Raw genomic sequence first — 20,240 nt, 5'->3', positions numbered from 1 at the left:
TGAAAACTATAAGTCATTGCTGGGAGAACTGAAAGAAGGTATAACTAAACGGGGAGATACACTGTGTTCATTGACCAGAACATTTATTACTGTTAAGATTTCAATTCTTCCCCAAATTGGCTCAAAGAGTCAAAGGAATCCCAATTCAAACTCCAGTAGGTGTTTTGTAGAAACTGACCAGCTGATTCCAAAATTCATATAGAAACATAAAGGACCTAAAACAGCCAGACAAGTGTGAAATAGAATAACAAAGTCGGAGATCTAATACTTCTGTATTTCAAGACTTATAAAATTACAGTAATCAAAACATTGTGATATTGGCATGAAGATAGACAAAGAGGTTAATGAAATAGACTAGAAAATTCAGAAACAAACAAACAAACAAAACTGATTTTTGACAAAGGTACAGAGGCAATTCAGTGGAGGACGGACAGTAGGCTAGTATTTTCAGGAAATGGTGGTGGAACAATTTTATACTCTTGTGTAAGGTGAACTTTGATCCATGCCTCACATCACATAGAAAAATATACCCCAAATAAATCATATACCTAACTGTAAAATCTAAGACTGAAACTTCTGGTAGGAACCCTTTATGACTTTGGACTAGGCAAAGATTTCTTTCATACAACATCAGAAGCACGATTTATAGCAGAACTAATTGATAATTTGACCCATTTGAATAAAAACCCCCTGCTCTTTGAAAGATATGATTAAGAGAATGAAAATATGAGTAACATAATGGAAGAAAATACCTGAAAATCATATATCTGGTAAAGGACTTGTACCCTCAATATACAAAGCACTCTCAAAATTTAATAATGGGGAAACAAGCAACCCAATTTAAAAAATAGGTAAAAGATTTGAACAGATACTTTATGACAGATGATGTAGGAATGGCAAATAAGCTCATGAAAAGATCCTCCACATCATCAGAAGTTAGGGAAACACACGTTAAAACCACAACGTGATATCACTACATATTAGAGTAAATAAAATGTAAAAGACTGACTGTACCAAGGTTTGATGTGAGAGTGGAGGACCTAGAACTCCCCTACACTGCTGGTGGGAATGTAAAATGGTACAACGCTGGAAAACAGTTCAGCAGTCGCTTAAACAGCTAAACATACACCTAGGGTGCGATCCAGCCAATCCTTGTCCAGACAGAGATTCTACAGGAATGCTCATAGCAGCTTCATTATTAATATCCCCAAACTGGACACAACCCAAATGGCCATCAACAAGTGAATGTGAATGTGAAAGAGCAGAAAACTAACGAGATGGCTACTGGGTTGTTCAGGCCTGTACTTCTAGCTAAACTGATCTTATGAGTAACATGCTCCCCCACTGCCTTGCATTCTTTTCTTGGAAAAACTTATCCTTTTACCCTAGAGGTCTTGCAAGAGGGTCATGGACCGATAACCTCAAGAAAATGAGCAGACCCTCCTAAATTCCTCAACAGCAAGTTCTTGCCAAAATGAAAGGAATGTAGCCCTTGCTCTCAACCTGATTGTTATCACCCTCCCATTTCCATTTTTCTATAAAACCCGAGGATCCTTAGCCCAAGAACAGCTCACAGTATTTAAGGCATTAGCCCGCTGTGACTTCCTCTGCCTGGCAAAGCAATGAAGCTGTTCTTTTCCAATTCTCCCAAAACTCTGCCTCCGAGCCTCAATTCGGCTATCAGGTTACAGAGGCTAGTTTTGGGGGCAATAAATGGATAAACTGTGGCACAGTCATGCGATGGAATACTACTCAGCAATAAAAATGAATAAAAATGCATGCTACAACATGGGTGAATCTCTAAATAATTATAATGAGTGAAAGAAGCCAGATATATATACTGTATTATTCTGTTTCCCTAAAATCCCCGAAAATGTATACCAAGCACATTAGTGGTTGCTTGGGGTCAGGGGTCAGGAGAGGCATAAGAGGGGGGTAGGGGTTACAAAAGGATACAAGGGAACTTTGTGGGGGTAACAGATAATGTTTGTTATCTTGATTGTGGTGATGGTTTCACAGGTATACACATGTATTATTATTATTTTTTAAAAATCCTTTAAAAAAATTTATTATTCTATTATTTTTAAATTCTTTTTTGTTTTGGGGGAGGAGGTAATTACGTTTATTAATTTTTTTAGAGGCGGTACTGGGGATTGAACCCATGACCTCGTTCGTGCTAAGCATGCGCTCTACCACTTGAGCCATGCCCTCCACCCCGCTATACACATGTATTATAATTTATCTAATTGCACGGTTAAATATGTGCAGTTTATTGATGACAATTATATTTTAATAAAGCTGTTATGAAAAACTGATACTTGATTCAGTTATTGGAAAAGTTTTAAGTATGTGTATCCGTTTCGTGACAGAGCACCACAAATTTGTGACTTAAAACAACAATAACTTATTTTTATATAGTTCTAGAGATCAGAAGTCTGAAATGGGCCTCACTGGGCTACAACCAAGGGTGGGGAAGGCTGTGTTCCTTCTGGAGGCTTCAGGGGAGGCTGTTTGCTTTCTTTTTGCAGCTTTTAGAGGCTGCCTGCATTCTTCTGCTCTTGACCCCTTGCTCCATCTTCAAAGCAGCATTGCATCTTGAAACTGCTGTTGGACTCTGCCCTTCTCTCCTGCTTCTCTTTTCCACTATCAAGGACCCTTGTGATCACATTGGGGCCCACTTGAGTAATCCAGGATAATTTCTTTATGTGAAGGTCAGCTGATTAGTAACCTTGATCTCATCTTCAACCTTAACTCCTGCTTGCCATGTAACATAACATTGGCAGGTTCCAGGGACAGGGACATCTTTGGGGAGCCATTCTTCTGCCTCCCACAGTATATTTAGAACAATGTTACAGGGAGGGGGAGGGTATAGCTCAGTGGCAGAGTGTGTGCCTAGCAGGCACGAGGTCCTGGGTTCAATCCCCAGTACCTCCATTAAAAAATTAATAAACAAAAATAAATAAACCTAATTATCTTCTCCCACTCTCCCCCAAAAGAAAGAAATTTATGAAAAAAAAAATCTAGAACAAAGTGGGTATGTGAATCTTCTTCAAATGTAAACTTCAGGAAATCGCAATAAAGACTGAGTTTTTCTGATGAAAACTTAGTGTCCAAATTGAGGGATGCTCAATGTAAGGAGAATCTGAAGACTCAGTATAAAAAAAAAAGAATGTAAAATAGCTCATGAATAATTTTATATTCCTAGCATACTGAAATGATATTTTCTGGATATGTTGGGTTAAGTAAAATGTATTATTAAAATAAAAGACAAAGAATCTAGTAGAATAATGGGTTAAGGGTATTAACAAGAAATTAATGGAAGAAGTACAAATAGTGGGTAAACATGTCATAAGAGTCTTAGTTTAAAATGACTACTGGGGGAAGGGACAAATTAGGAGTTTGGGATTAACAGATACAAGCTACTATACATAAAACAGATAAGCAACAAGGATTTACTATATAGCAAAGGGAATTCTATTCAATATCTTGTAATAACCTAGAACAGAATATAATCTACAAAAAAACTAACCGAATCACTACGCTGTACATCTGGAACTAATACAATATTGCAAATCAACTATACATCAACAAAAAATAATAAAATAAAGTGACTACCAATATCTAATATCGGGGAAAGCAAGAGAAATGGGCATTCTCAGACATTTTTGATGGGACAGTAATTTGATAAAGCCTTTTCGAAAGCAATCTGGCAATGTCTAAAATAATTTGAAAATGAAATATACTTTAACCTAGTATTGAATTCTGAGCATTTATTCCAAGGAAAAACAAACATACAAAGAGATATGTATAATGATGCCTTTTGTAAAAATTTCTCTACCAGAAAAAGTGTAAATAACTTACTTGTCCATCAACGGGGGAGTGGTTAAATAATTTCTAGTACAGCCATATCAGAACAAGGTAAATGGAAAAAGCTTCTGAGATTAACTGTTAAATTAAAAAAAAAAAGAAGTGCTAGAAAAATAATACAGTACTTTCCCATCTCCATGTCTGTTACTGCCGTCTCTCAAGAATCCAGGAGCAACGTGTAAGTAATCAGAAATGGCACAGAAAGCTCACACTTGGGGAGGGAGTGGGGGGAGTGGTGAAGCAGCTTTCATGTTTTGGCCGATAATGCTTGCATCAAAATAAGAAAATCTAATTTAAAAGTACAAAAGGAAAAAAAAAGCACAAGAGATAATTCACGGGGCACAGCCCATGCCTGAGTAACGGGCTGCTGCCCTCTTGCCACTGTCACTCCCTGGCTGAGCCCTCCCCAACTGCACGTGTCAAGGGCCAGGCTGGCCTGCTCAGCTCTTCTGTGGCCCGGAGGTCCATCTGTCATCCCCAGGCAAAGGAGAGCGACCTCTCCTCTCCTCCCTTCTGCAAACAGCGGGAGTGGCGGGCCTCTCCACGTCCCTTGGACTCAAACCTGGTGACAGTTACTCTCCAAGTTGTCTGACAGGAGCGCACAAGCCCCGGCCCATACCAGGAGGCTGCCATGGCTTGTTTGGCAAAGTATGATCTCTCCTGGGAACAGCTCGCAGAGCACCCCATGGTCCGGAGGCCTCTGCTCGGTCCAGGGGAATGACTGAGACATGTAACAGCAGCAATGGTGACAAAGATTGCCGTTCACCTGTCTCTGTTCAGATGTCCCATGCCTAGAACTTACCCAAGTCGTGAAAAGATAAGCATCCATTACATTCTAAATCTGACAGGGGCATTGTATAGCTCAGTGGTAGAGTGTGTGCCTAGCGTGCACAATGTCCTTGGTTCAACCCCTGGTACCTCCATCAAAAAAAAAAAAACATATATATATATATATATAAAATAAATAAACTAACAAACATTCTAAATCTGAGATGATGTGGAATAGTCATGGAAACCTCATAGGTGCAACCTTTAGAAAGATCTGGTTTCATCCTGACATCACTGCTTACTGACAGCAAGTAGTTGGACAAATTCCCTTCTCCCAGCCTCAGTTTCCCTCTCTGTTCAGGAACCAAATGGGACAGAGTGAACAGAAGGCCTGGAATGGAGCCAGACTGTAGCCGACACCCAGGAAGGCAGCATGGTGGAGGTGTCACTAGTGAGAGTTTACGGCCAGTGCATGGGCTCAGACTGGGCCTCCAATGCCTGCGTGACGGGGCAAGCTGCCATTTCCCACCCCAAATGTGATGTGTTTTGAGGCCTCCACGAGCCGATGCCTCAACAGCGATCGGGTTCAGTGCTGGCAAGAGTTAAATGCTATCATTGTGATTTGCGAGTTATGACATAGCCAAGGAATAGAGTCTGCTTATACCCATCTTAGCAGGAGTTGGAATCTATATAGACATTTAAAAATAATTACAGGGGGTTGTAATTGTTGCAACACTGCCACTTAATGTGTAATTCAAGCAGCTCCAGGGCTGAGGCCTGGTTTTCTTACCCGTAAAAATGAGGACATGAACCTCTGATCATTGTTCCTCACGGGGCTGCCTAAGCTAGAGCTTTGTAAACGCTAAAGGCTGAATAAATGCAAGAACTTGTCATAGTTGTAATTTTAAAAGCACTTTGGCCACTATTTCTGTGAATTTGGATTGTCTCTAGGAACAACCCCATCCCCCAATAATACCATGACTTGTGCCACAAAATTAGGTGTGATGTAGGTTCCGGAGCCCCAGAGTGGTGAAGGACAGGGTTCTCCCTTCACAGTTTGTGGCGACAATCCTGTGGGGACCTCCTGCAGGACCTGGCGTGTCTGCGCTTTCCACCCCCCGCCCCGGTCTGGGTTTTGGGCTACACTAGAGTTCTGTAATCTTCACGCTCTAATCCAGATCTCTCTCCAACTTGATCAAAGGCAGGCTGTCTGGGAAGTCTTCATTTTTCACCTTGTCTAAAGGGAGACCGTCTGAAGAACCAACTTCTGAAATGCTTCTGAGCAAGTGGCATGATAAGATTTTCCACCGGCAGCATCTTGGAAAATTGCAGACACATTTTAAAAAGGAATCACTCTGGGTTCTTTATCTCCTATGATTCTGACTGTGGCCTCAGATCAATCTTAAAAAGCTTTAGCCTCTGACACCCAACCAGGAACTGAATCACTCCAAATATTAAATAACGCAGCTCAGAATGAAGTTCAGTGCCAAGCAGGGAAACATCCTCCTTCCTTATCGTACAAGCCGGTAACCATGGTCCATTACTGCCCAAATGCAGATATTAAAAAAGGCAACCCAAAAGTTGGAGACAAATGGCTTCTTGATTGGGGTACTTTCCCTCCCTAAGAGGTTGAGATGAGTTACTTGTCTCGCCTCATTATTTGCTCAGGACTTCGTCCTGAAGCTTCTCCCAACCGATTGCCTCCTGCGCACTCCAAATACACTTGGTGTGCTCCACGTGTCTCCACGCCCTGCTTCACCCCTGTGTCTCGGGCTACACTGGGTGTCCCTGGAGCATCTTTCAGCCAGTGAGGTGTCCCTTTCGGGGCTGAGTGTTGGAGGGACAGCACTGTGCTCTGCAGAAAGCAGGGGCTTTGGGGTCTGCGCACCAGCTCCCTGCACCTTCCCACACCCCTCCAGATGGCCACAAGCCCTGAAGCCCTCACCTGGAGGGCTGCCCAGCCTGGGGCCTGAGCCCACAAAAGTCCAGCTGGGATCAGAGGTGAGCCTGGGGCAGACTGGAGGCTCTAAGACGGGTCAGGGCAGAGCCTCAGCAACCCTCCAGCCTCAAGGTTAATGCCTCTCCCATCCCCGGAGGGAACGCCCTTTGTAGGGTGAGTGGGTCTCCCTCCAGGAGCCACAGTTTTCCCTGTGGTTGGTTCTGCACCACTCTTGGACCCTGACCTTGACTCTCCTGACTCTCCTTGAGTGATTCTTGGAGCCATTCTTTCAGGTGGCCTCATTTCACTGGATTCCTGAGCCTTGCAGAGGCCGGGGGGTTGAGGTGGTGCCCATGGTCTTAGCACAGCGAAATCTCAGGCTCTACCCAGGCAAGGGGTCCCAACACGGTCACCCCTCAAGCCTTGTCATCTCTGTGGGCTTTCCCATGCCTGTGATCATGTTCATGATTACGAGATGTGATGCCACATGGATAGTGTCTGTACGAAGCCAGCACTCAACTAAATTTAGCGTCCTAGCCTCACTGTGTCCCTGTGACGGGCCCAGCGCTGGGGTGCCAAGTAGCTTTCCAGGCACTCAAGGGAAGCAACACATGGGACCAGGGGACCAGAATGCTTACATGCTTACATCCTGAACCCTCTAGTGGTGACAGGGCTCAGGCCACTAGGACTGGGCAGAAGTGATGTCATCCATTTCCAGTCCAGGTCCTTTAGCAACTGCCTGTGACCCCCAGCCTTCTCTCCTCCCTCCCTTGCCATGTGAAGCCACAGAAACAGATGAAGCTTCCATCTGCTCCACAGTGGCCTTGCCCCAGCAGGAGGTCAACTTTTATTTTTGTTTAGGTGCTGAGATTGCAGGAACATTTAGCATTGTTTATTTTAACGAATTAGATATTATTTTGAGCAAATACATGTTAGATAATTTTGTTCCGAACAGCTTACCTGGTCCAATAAAAAAGTTTTAAAAATCATAATATTATTTAAACATCAGATTTCTGCACAGGAAAAGCCGTTTAACTCATAATGATTATTCTCTTGCTCCTCTGATTGGATGTTGGGAGGGAAAAGCAAAGAGAGGGCAGGCCCCTCTGCCTGGGATACAGCCTTAGCGGGCACGGGCCAGCGGGATCTGCCAAACTCTCATGGTCAAAGCACTGAGCAGGGCAAGGCTGCATTGGTCACTGTAGTCGAGGGCTGTTGCATTCAGAAGGGAACCAGCCCTGAGAGAGCACGTGTTCTGAGCTTCCTAGAGGAGCGTGGGTCTTCACTGGCCAGACACTTCTTTCCAGTACGTTCTCCAACTCAAGACTCAGGCAGATGTTGGTGTCGATTTCTGCCCCACAAGGTGCGAACTCTGCCCTCAGCTCTTCAGACTCCACGTGGCAGGTTTGGAGAAGCCTCTGCTTCAGAACTGGGAGCCTTTGATGGTCAGCACTGCCTGGCCCCTGCCCCACACTGTGCGGAGCCCAGGAGGACACAGCTTGTCCACAGCCCAGGGTCTGCAGCACTGAACCACAGCGTGTGGTGGTCCCTCCCCCACTTCTGAGGCTGCACAGAGTCCAGCCTTCTCCCCCCATGATGAACAGGCTGTCCCAGAGGCTGACCCTGCTCGCTCAGGCTGCCCCGAGCCTTGGAGCACACTCCTTGGCAGTTTGCTTCTGCTCAGGATACACACCACTGGGACATGTTCATGCCGGCTCATCTTGGGTGGGAGGGGCCCCTTCTTGACTGGAAGTCGTCTGGTTCTGTCTTCTTGCTCTTGCAGCCTGCAACCAGTGCTATGCTCTGGGGTACACGTGATCTGGGAGTGGGGCCACTACGCTGTTTACTTGATAGCAGGTTAGTCTGAGAAGCACGGTATGTTTCAAAGGTCTCCTCTACCAGGCTGACCTGCTGAGCCACCTGCTTCTAAGGGGCATGTGCCACTTTCTGCCGAGTAAGGCACCCCCCACCCCAATCCTCTGCAAAGGCTACAGTTCATTCAGGAAACCCACCCACAGACCTCAGCGGACCAGGCAAGACAGCAGTCCCACAGCAGCCCCTCCAAATCACCTCCTTTTTGCTGATGAACGGTAACTCAGTCTTTAACCGATGTACAAAGGAGCTAGAAGCCCCCAAATATAATTAAAAGTAAGTTATGTTCATCTAAACAATGAATGAGATGTGTTTTCCATGCTGCCTCAACATCATTCGGTTCATTTTTTTGCCTAGTAATTGACAAAACGCGTAATTTACCCATCAGTCTTCCAGCTATTACTGTAAATTAACTGGGTTCAATTGAAAGCCAAAGGATTGATCTCTTTTAAGTAGAAGACATTTAGCTACTGTAAGCTAATATCTGTGCTGACTTAAGTGAGCAGACCCTGAGGGAGGCTTATTACATTTACACAAACAGGCAGCCACATGGAAGGAAACACGTGAGTCGTTTTCAGAAGGTGAAGATCCGTTTTGTAGGCAGTGACACTGGGAGTGCAAAATAACTCGCGGGCAACCAGGACACTCGCCCAGTGTGATTTATATACTCCTGAGCGTGGCATCAGTCTCCTTAGAAGCTGGGTTTTCCTTCCCTACAACAGTGGCAAAATCTTGCCACATACTGATGAGCTGTAGGTACGCGTAAGGTAATGTCTGCATTGTTATTTCAGGGACAACAGAAGAACTGCTGCTGGATGGTGAAAGGTAAGCTTGAAAACACATATTTTTAGATGGTTACTTCTATTCTCTGTTTTTCCTTGACATGTCAGGTGCAGGGAAAAAGTTGTTTTAACCACAAAGTTTAAAAATAGTTTAAAAATGGAGCTGGCTGCTGTTGCCAATTTGGAATTTACCAAATATATTTCTGTTTGATTTTAAATGATCATTTGGCTAGAATTTTCATTTTGATCTGTTAGTCGTGGGGAGTTATATTTCTCAAATAGCTACAAAAATATAAAGCACCCCTCACGAAAAAGCCACACCTTCTGATATCTGAACATAAATAAATGAGGATTCTTTTTTCTTAAATAAGGCTCCACTAAGTAATTCTTCACAAAAGCAGCATTTGAAGTTATCCCCAAGGACATTTAAAACAAGAAAATATTTATTGTTTAATTTTTTTTCTGTAGCATTAATGGCAACATTAATATCAGGTCCCAATTAGCTCAGGGTGATTTCTGACGTCCTGGGGAGGGTGTTTACTCAACAGCTACTGAGCGATCCTGAGGCCCGAGCAGAGAGGGGCTCATGCGGTGCTTCGATGCCTTCCCCTCACACTCACACATGTTCCTTCTGAGCACAGCTAGATCGACTGGAATTAGCTGTGCCAAGATCTATGGGGGCAGCCAGGGAGGTAATGAAGCACTTGTTCTGTGGGCAGAGATGTGCAGGTGGGAAGTACAAAGGAAGAGTGAAGTCAAGCTCTCCCGGACTTCTCAGGAAGTCTGCGGCCAGTTCAACAAGCTAAATGTGACTAGTGGAGACACTGGCTGCAAAGACCCAACCGCACCAAGGTCTGTACCCATCAACTCTCTTGCTTCCCGCTGCGTCTCCGCGAAGATCTTTGTCAGGTGCTCTGCATTAAATGGCAACCAATAGCCAGGAGTGGCACCGACAGCAGGAATTCTGGGAAACTCCCCTGCTCTGGCCAGATCCCCAGAGCTCACCTGTTTCTCCCACCTCCTCTGTTACTCATCCAGGATGGAACTTCTGAAAACCTCTGTGGCTTGGCTGACTCCTGTTATTGTTCCTCCATTCCTCCTTGCTTTCTAAGGTCTCCACGGAACCCCCTGGCTTTGAGAATTGAAAGGGCATTTGGAGATCATCTCTGGCCAGCTTCCTACCAAACGATAGACTCCAGGTCCAAGCCGCTAAGTCAAGGGATGGTCTGACCTTGGCTCGCCCAGCACCAGGGACTGGAGCTCACCCTTGCCTAGCAGACCGCTCCACTGGAACAAAGCGTTCTTCATATATGAGTGGCATGGTAGACTCCATGCAGTTCCGTGTGTCCTGGCATGGCTTCTGGAGGCTCGCAGCATAAACAGAGTCTTGTTCACATAAGGATGCAGTGCCCAACCTAGTGCCTTTTCCAAGATTTCATTTCTCCAGATGATTTATTCTGTTTTGTTCTTTATACAGGCAGGAGTTCAGATCTCTCACCATCCTGGCTGCCCTGTTCCTGCCCAGATAAAACTGCAGTGCCTTGAGGGGACTATTATGCTCTGACCTGGCCTGACCACGCAGAGCTCAGGGGCTTCCCTCCCTGGTTCCAATTTCCGTGCAGCTCAACACAACCCACTGTCCCCAGTAGCTTTTCCGGCAACCACATCTCACTATTAGTCTATACTGAGCTTTCAACTCATTAAAACACTGAACTTTGCCTCCTTTCGACCTATTCTTAAATTCAGGTCTCTCCTTTCCATGACATCAAATGATTTTTTTTGAACCAAAGGGAGAACTTTATATTTTATCTTAACAATTTCCCATGAAAGCAGCCTGTCAAGATGATTATGAATCTCAGTGCTGTTTTCCATCTTGGCCGTCCCCGCCCCCAGCCTTGTAAATTCACTGGATGTAGTTTACAGACTAGAATGGACAACAGACATGAAACTAAGGAAGCATTATACAATAACAGTAGCAGTGGCAACAAAGATAACAACAACAAACAACAACGATAATAATAATGACCTCTAGGGTGGTCTGAGTAGGAGTTTACAGCTAATGAAGGATGCTCACTTAGCGTTGGCTGAATCAGCTCCAGCTGAGTTGAATTTATGAGGTCTAGATGTGAAAGAGCGTCTGATGCAAGGGCTGCTCTGCGACTTGCTGCGAGCACAGACTGGCTCCCACCAGCCTGACAGCATCTTAATTACGCCCGCAGATAGTGCCGAGATAAAGGCCCTGGTGGGTAGACTCTTACACAGTCAAAGCTGGGAGTTTCCGCAGGCAGACATCAAGCTGCTTCCTAGGCTCCCTGCACTTTTGTCAGACTTCAGGCTCTTTGGTAACGTTCCCATTCACCCAGGCCTGAGCCAGCCCCTCAGTTCCCTCATCCGGAAAATGGAGACAATCCAGGCACCTTCCTCAGGAGCAGGGACCCGAGGGGCCAGCTCACGACAGCACCGTTTTGTCTTTGATGTGCTAGTTTGGTACCCAGAGGCCGGAGGAAAGGGGTGATCGGCGGCATGCTGGAACATTCCCTGTGACCTTCAAGCTCTGGGGTCAGACAGCCTCTCTTTCCTCCCCTGAGGCGTCCCCTTTCCTAAAGATGGCTGGTTTCTGATTGCCCAATATTAATGTTCACTCCTAGAAGTGCAGCCTCTTTCCCATCCATCTTGTCTCTCCTCCTCCCAATTCCAAGCTTTTACTCTAAATTAAATCAAACTTTAAATCAATCTTCTCTCCCACTGCCGAGCCTCCCATTACTTATTCTCCTGGAAAACAAAAACAAACGGAACCCAGCCTTCTCTCAAAGTGATGTTGAAATCGCCTCGGCTAGAACCTACAGCTGCATCAGTCACACGGCCATGGATCCGAGGCTCTGCCACCGGAGGACACAGGCGTCACCTCCCACGCTTTCTCCTCTGCTGCTTCCAAGGCTCCCAGACCTGAGTTCCAGCACATGGTGGTTTTCTAGGCCACACGGGATGTTAGGACAATAGCCCCATCTGGATGATCTTCCTGCCTCCAGCCTGGCCCCCTCCCAACCCTGCCTGCACGCTTGTGGACTTGCCCCTCAGAGCTCTGAAGGTCAGGTCTGGGCCCCCAAACCTCACAGCCCCTCAACACCACCAACAGAATAAGGACCCAGCTTCTGGATGTGGTACCCAAGCCCTCCACATCCAGCTCCTGGTACTACATGCAGTTTGGGTTCCTGCCCATACAATGACCCTCACACTTATGCTTCAGAGACTCTGGGTTCCTCCTTGGCGTGAGCTGCTAGACACACGGGCCCCCAAATTTCACCTTCTGAGTCCCTCCAATGTGCCAGGGCCAGCTCTGCAGAGGCTGGCTGAGCTGGTGGCTTTGTCTGGAAGAGGGAACCCTTCCTTTGACCCCTCGTCTGCTCCCCTTTCTGGTGACCTGAAGAGAACTCTAGAGGGCGGTGTCCCTGTCACATTCCTTTTCTGATTTGTTTTTATTTTCTTGTTTAAATTAAAAGTATTTGAAAATATGGGCTTAAATGAATATAATTTCGCTGTGAGAAATTAGAATACAGCCATCCCAAGGTAATCGTGGGGGAATGGTTCCAGGACTTCCCCTGTCCAACCACCTCAGATACCAAAATCCGAGGATGCTCAAGTCCCTTATATGAAGTGGCATAGTATTTGTATATAAACTATGCACATCCTCCTCTATACGTTAAATCATCTCCAGATGACTTATAATACCTAATACGGTGTCAATGCTTTGTAAATAGTTGTAAGTACAATGCAAATGCTATGGAAAGAGAATGCAGCAAATTCAAATTTTGATTTTTGGAACTTCCTGTAAAATTTTTTTCCTAATATTTTCAATCCTGGTTGATTGAATTCATGGATGTGGAACCTGTGGATATGAAGGACCGACTGATGCGGGGAGCCGCTCGTGACGGAGGGCTGCCGAGCACAAAACTTGGGCGTAAAACCCCAAAGTGCAGGGCGCCAGGCTCTGAGATTGAGGCTGCCGAGCACAAAGGATGGGCCTAAACTCCCACAGTGCGGGGCGCCCGGCTCAAAGGTCAATTGAGTTAGAACAATCTCTGTCCCGCCACCCCTTTTACTAAAGAATGCACCAGGTGCGCTAATGCCTGAGGAAACATCTTTGAGCTATTAAGTCACAAAAGACCTTCGGAGGGAGAGATACAATTGGCACACAAATCAGTGATCCTTTTAGAGAACAATCACCTGAGTTGAATGTATCACCTGAGTTGAATGTATACGAGTCTCACGAGGTTAGGCTTTATTGCCTACGTGCAGGAATGTATGAGCTAATGGGTTAAAATCATATAAAAGAACCACCTGAAATAAACTCGGCGTCCACTCTTGACCTAGCGTCTTGCGGGCTAGAGTGAGACCCTCTCAACCCCAACTTGTCTTGTCTTGCTGTCTCTTTGTTACGTCTTTCCTTTTCTCAGTCCTGCAGCACAGGTTTCTGGACCTGATCGATTGTCGGCTGGTTCCGACAGACTGACACAGATAAATCTCAGGTTTTCTGATCACCACCTCCCTGTCCATGCCCCGCCCTCAAAGCCTTCCCCTACAGCTTTTATTTATAATAGTCATACTCTGAAAATTCCAAAAATAAATGATTCCAGTTTTATTTCACATTTTTTCTTAAAGTTATTCCTAAACATAGTTTAAAGAATCAAATTGCTGTTGTGAGGCAGCAATTTCTTCCCTTTCTACCATTACCCAAATCTTCGTCACTATTTTTAACTCTTTTAGGTAAGATTTTTTTTCTCTCCTATTTCTAAATAATATGCTTATATCACTATATCTTGATTTAAAATTCTAGGCATTATTGGCGGAATTCCCAGCATGGAAGGTTATTTAACACCCCTGCCCCCAGTGTGGCTTCCTGAACCTCCACGGTAACTTTGCTTATATCAGAAGGTAGTCACTGTTTATACGCCGATTCTGGGAAATTGAATTGAATTGAATTGGATATTTTTTTCCTAAGGATTCCTTTCTTCTCTCTTTCTAGGATTTCTTCTCAGATGCTGGGCTATCTCTCCTCTTTTTCTCTCTGCTATTCTTTCTGCGAGATGATGTTAAGTTTTCCATCCAACTTCTCCTTTGAGTTTTTATTTCTGATACTTATTTCTGAATTTTGGGAGCTGGTTTGTGGTCTGACTTGATTGTTATAGCCTCTCTCTGAGATCGATAAAAATAGTTTTAAACAAAAGTTTCCCTCCTCCCGTATAGTTTGTGTTGCTTCCACCTTGCTTTTTAAAAGATTTCCTATGTTTTTGTCTGTCCTTCATTTGAGATTCTTTCCATGAATGTCTAGTGACTCAAAGTGCCTTACCCCTATTTGCTATGGTTCTCTAAGCAGCTGACTGGAAATTGTATGAGGGGAGGCAGGGAATGTTTACACAGCAGGCCAACAGCGAGAGAGATCTGCCTGGCCTGTTTCATGGAGGGGGCCCTGCTGTTCACTGTTTTTCTTCTTGGCCTGTCAGATTCTCCAGCAAAAATTCCTCATTTCCTTCCTGAGGGTTATTCCTGACTGCTGGGGTCTGGGAGCCAAGTGTGGGATGAAGACTGGTAGGGCTACTGAAGTAACAGGTCTGGATGTCAATCTCCATCTTACCCTCCTGCTCCAGTGTGGTACTGAGACAGGAGCGCAGGGGGCAGGGAACAGCCATTCAAGGAATGACCCAGCAAGCAGCACCAAGATGGTGGAGATCCAACTCCCAGTAGACCTCGAGGCCCAAGATGGCGGGAGATTTGACTTTCAGCAGATCTTGAGCTTCATTAGACACTCATTGTAATATATTAGCATGATAAATGACACGCCCACAGGCGCCATGACAATTCCGAGTCTAACCATAAATGGTCAAAATGCAGGAGGTGGGCCAATTCCTGGGAATCTCAGCCCCTTTCCCAAAGTAGTTGGAATGATCCTCCCACTTGTTAGCATATGAAAAAACTGGGCCCATAAAAACAAACAATCCCCACACATTGTGGCCACTCTCCCTTCTGAGTGAGACGGCCCCACTCTGGCTATGGAGTATGTATCTCTCTGAATAAAGCTACTTTTACTCAACTGTGGCTCACTCTTGAATTCTTTCCTGCTCAAAGCCAAGGACCCACATTTGTCAGGGCGCATCCCAGGGACTCATCTGAGACCTGGGACATGGTTATTCTCTTGCCCCACATTTTCCTGTATCAGTAACCACCCCCCCCCGACTCCGCCCCCCATATAACAGGGCCAATGTCCTCAGATGGAAGTGCTTCTTTTGTATCCTTTCCAGAATGAACTCCGGTGTTAACATCCAAGTTGGGGCAGGGCAGTCATGGGTTTGCATCAGGTGGTTTGGGAGATCTGGGATCTAATTGCTTTTTAAACTGACTTTCAATCAGTCCTCCTGTTTTGAGCTCTTCTTTGCTCTTGTTTCTGGAGATAACTGGTCCTGCCAATTCCAGGTCTTTGCTGGGGTTGGGGAGGAAGGGGTTGGGGCAGGGGGAGAGGGGGTTTGCAAACTAGATGGATTTTTGTGCTCTCCCTAGTGCTGGCTCAGAATTTAGCTCGCTCAGGTCTGCTACATCAATAGAGAACAATGAGAATTCTTTTTGTTTATGTTCTTTCAAAGCTATGTCATTAAGAGCATAAAAGTTCACAGTTGCTCTATTTTCTCAGTAGGTTGTTATTTATATAATGATGAAATATTTCTCTTTATTCCCTTCTGTTCTTATCACCTTGAATTTTATTTTCTTGATTTTGATGTTCCTAAATCTGCTTTCTTTTTGCTTGCATTTGCTGGCTTACCTTTTTCCCAGTGTTTTGTTTTTGAAATTTTTGTTGATTGTTCTCTGTTTTTTAAAGCCACTCTTCCATTTTCCCTTTTAAGAGACCAACAAATTTGACCTATTCACAATTATTATGACAACTGAAATGTTTATTCCTATCCCTTGCCATCTTATTTACTTTTTTGTTTTCTATTTACCTTTCCATTATTTTTTCTTCCTTCCCTCCATTTTCTGCCCATTTGTTGAACTGATCACATTTAACTTGTTACATTTTTTTTTTGTCTAATGTTTTGGAAATTATAATTTCAATTTCTATTCTATTCCATTTCTTTTCAAAGCCAAGCAACCCACAAGTAAAGAACTGGGAAAACTAGAATTACAGTGAATCCTCAAACAGTGGAAATGGACCAGGCTGATCAACAAAGGACATGGCAGGAGTTTTCACGGCTCAGAACACTTCAAGCAGAAACTAAAACCACTTAAGAGGAAAACCCTGGAATCTTCTATTAGTAAAATTATAGGATCTGTCTGCTAGAAATTATTAGGGGTATGTGTTGCGAAAAGCTGGAGGGACAGGGCCACACTTTCAGGTCCTGTTTTAAAGGAACTTTGCCTAACCTAGTCTTTCCATCTGAGCCAATTCTTCCACTGTCTTGAATTTCCTACCTCTGTGCTCTATGTCCTCTGCTGACCCTCCTGCCAGTGAGAAGGGGAGAAGGGAGAGGGAAAGGGCTTTGGAGAGGCAATAAGAACGTAGGCTGAGAGTGATCCTCATCACGTGGATGTGCTCTGGGCAGCATCAAGGATAGCTGGACATCCCTCCTCTCAACAATTACATCTGCTAGACAGATGACAGGCCATCTGTTAGGAGGGAGCTCACTGCCTGGGCACCTCTGTCACTGTAAACAGTGAACAGGGCACATTTTTCCAGGAACCAGACATTGAGAATTAGTCCATTACATGGAGTTCATGCAATTAAATGGAAATCTCGGGGCTATTTTGCCGGCAGGCATGCAGGTTTGAGATGATATTGTAAAGCTAAAAGAGTCAAATTTGACCAGTAGTCTCCTTGAGATTGGGAACCTGAGCATCGAGGCTGCTAGAGCAGTCAGGCTTTATAGGGGAGGGGGAATTATGGAAAAGAACAATACTCCATGAGGATCTGGCAGGGTCGGTGAGGCCCAGAGAGGTCAAAAGTGGAGTCCTGGGCATGACGCTGGCATCATTGGGAGATGCTGGCATCATTGGGAGATGCTGGCTCCTTTCAGGGATCCCATGACTCCCTAGTTATGAAAGCCCTGGTTTAGTTTGGATTGGGCCCCAGGGCTCCTCCTGTGTCCAGGCTGGTGACTCAAGATGTCAATGCCTCCATTCTATTAGCTGTTTCCACCAGAAGCCACTGAAGTCTGGAAAAGGTGGCATGTGAGTAAGAAGACTGTCCAGTTCACCTGTCTGGAAACCAGGGAGCTGGAATTTTCTTGTAAAGCTGGAGTGATGGGTGAGATCACCTCAGGATCTCCATAGGAATATGTGGGGAAGCCCATGGCAAGGGTTCACATGTAGCTTGGATGACCTCCATGTGTTACTGTAGTCCACTGAGCTCACCCAGCATCACGATGCAGTTTCCCCCAGGGGATGGTGCTATGGTCTGGGCCAGGAGGGGGATGACAGTAGGGCCCACAGGCAGGATTCTGAGAGATGAGGAGACCTGGCAACTCTGGTCACCATCATCAGTGACATGTCACCAACAGGACAGCCAGGAAAGCCAAGATGCTGTTGAAGGGCCAAGGCTGGTCTTCAACACAAAACACAGAGGCCAGAAGGAAAAAGGCTGGCAGGGGGCAAGCCAGAACTGTGATTCCCGATCTGGGGAGTAGGTTCAGGGGTGGGGCTGGAGGAGGCAGGGAGTAAGAGAAAGACAGGGCTGAGGGAGCAAGAGAGGACCCAGACTTAAGTGTCCCAGGTGCTAGGACTTGTCCTCTGTTGCATATATGTTCTACAATCTAATCCTTAGTGCATTTCTGTGAGGTAGGTAATAATGTCTCCACTTTAGCAATGATAAAACCGAAAGTAAAAAAAAAAAAAAATTAAGTGACTTGTTCCAAGCTATACAGCTAGCACACTTGACCTAATTCAGATCAAACTCAGAGTTCCTGTTTGTTCCACTCAACCCCTCTAGGAGTTATTTTCCTTCCTTATAAAGCCAGGGAAGCTGGACAAGATCAGAGCTTCCTAAACTTTGACTTAGATCCACCTTCTTGACTTTGGTCATCTCCACCTTCCATCTCGACTGTTACTGGTGTCTAAGTTTTCCTTAAGCAGTCTCACTTGGGGTGTGTGTGTGTGTAGTGTGTGTTAAAATACACATAACATATAATTTACCATTCAACCATTTTTAAGCATATAGTTCAGTGGCATTAAGTACACTTACATTGCTCTGCAACACTCCTTGGCTTTAACTTAGATATATTTTAGAAAGGAAAACATGCAATGACTATCACGAACGGAAACCAGTATGACTTTCCATAAACAGAAGTCAACCGCTAGAATAAATACAGTGAAGACAGAAAGCCATTCACTTGCAGCTGGTTACTGCTGCGACTGAGGTCTCTGAGATGAGTCCTGCTCCTTCTCACCCCCAGGAACCCATTCTTTAAAGGGAAGACCTCAAGTGTTAAAGATCTGACAATTCTTCCTTCAGACTGAGAAGAATTGGAAGAGGAGTGACAGGGTCATTTTCTCGCTGTGATGTCAACGTGATCCTGGGCTGTGCCCGGATACCCTCTCCCACCTTGCCCATCACTGAGCGCCCTCCCTGCCCCCCATACCCCTGGGAACACTGTGGGAACTGTTGGGTGTGCACAGGTCCCCGCTCACTAAGGCTCTGTGACCCCTGACCTCAAACAAGGGGAATCTCCCTTTTCTTTCAGACTCAGATCAATGACTAGGAGCATCCTTTGGGACAAGTCCTTCAAGTTCTCTTCCCTAATTTTCCCAAGAGAAATGAGGGTGGCTCTCAGATGTCCTTTCTCGGTCTGAATCCCATAACAAGGATTAGACTGCCCACACTCTACGAGCCCAGCTGCCCTGGACAGCAGGCTGCAGGGCACTTTGTTATGATGTCTGCACGGGGCAACCATCATCAGGCCACACCATGCTGGGTGAGGCCACCAGTTGCTTTGAGTGAGTGAACTTAGTGCAATCTGGGTGGAAAAGCAGATGCGTTAGGCATCGGAAGTGGAGCTTACAGTGCTGGTGGGAAACAGAAGCAGCCCCTGAGAGGCAGAGGCCTCTGACACAGGAGGTTCACAGCAAGCCGGACTCCAGTTTGAGGTTAGAGGTGTCTGGGTGCCAATTTCCCTAGACAATGGAAGGAATGGGATGTGTGTAGCTGCGTCTTCCTTGGAAGCACTAAGAGGCTGAAAAGGACCAGGGGAAGAGTTGTCTTTTTAAGTGATGTAGAGATGCTCTCTCTCAATGTTACAAGGAAACATTTTCATTACTGAAGCTGTGGGTGTTTTTCAGTAAAACACGCTGTGAGAGCAGGAATGTGGTGGAAATCCCACTGAACTGTCGCGCCAAGTGGAGTCAGGGCTTTGAGTGGTGGAGGTCCTGATGGGAGGATCTCTCTCAGCCTGCTCCCCTCTCCTGGACATAGTTAACCATGCCTTCCTTGGAGCCCTGCCGTGACGCCCACCGGACACGGGACATGCGCTTCTCACCTGGGGCTTGGTCTCATCTTTGTCCTTGTAGTAGAAAAGCTGATCCCCGCGCAGCACGAACCAGCGCTGCTGCCAGTTCTTCATGATGCTCCTCTGCTTCTTCAGCCAGCCCGCCTTCAGCACGGGGCCCAGCCTGCGGGGGCAGGGTGGCCGCCCGGGGCTCCGGCTCTGGTCCCCCATCACCAGGCTTTTGGAGCGAGCTGGAAGCCAAACACACACACGGGGAGCATGAGGGATGGCAGGCCCGTTGGCAGTGCTTGCCCCACCCTGGCATCCCAGCTGTCCTGAGACCAGCGCCTGGGAGCTTCGGCCAGCAGGGCATGTCAGGCTTGGCCTTCTTTCCCCTCGGGTTCAAAGGGGCGTGGGCTGGAGCACCTCATTCACCTGGGGTAGTGAAGAGTCTACCTGCCTGGTTAGTTTCTGCTACGTCTTTGGGATCCGAGATTCTCCATTTCCCCAGGTGTGTTCATCCATCCATGCATCCATTTATCTATCCAT

General features: G+C 45.8%; 1 protein-coding gene across 2 annotated transcripts in view; it reads right to left on the bottom strand.

The window, feature by feature from the left end:
- ARHGAP22 (Rho GTPase activating protein 22) overlaps positions 1 to 20,240 on the bottom strand; it is a 143,575-nt gene that overhangs the window by 97,617 nt on the left and 25,718 nt on the right. For both annotated transcript variants that reach the window (XM_072971156.1, XM_072971157.1), the window contains exon 2: positions 19,743 to 19,942. In XM_072971156.1, the coding sequence (XP_072827257.1) occupies positions 19,743 to 19,942 (200 nt within the window). The remainder of the gene's footprint in view (positions 1 to 19,742; positions 19,943 to 20,240) is intronic.

This window comes from Vicugna pacos, chromosome 11 (genome assembly GCF_048564905.1).
Source record: "Vicugna pacos chromosome 11, VicPac4, whole genome shotgun sequence".
Lineage (NCBI taxonomy): Eukaryota > Metazoa > Chordata > Mammalia > Artiodactyla > Camelidae > Vicugna > Vicugna pacos.
Note: the sequence above shows the minus strand (reverse complement) of the source record. Positions and strands in the feature narration are given on the sequence as shown.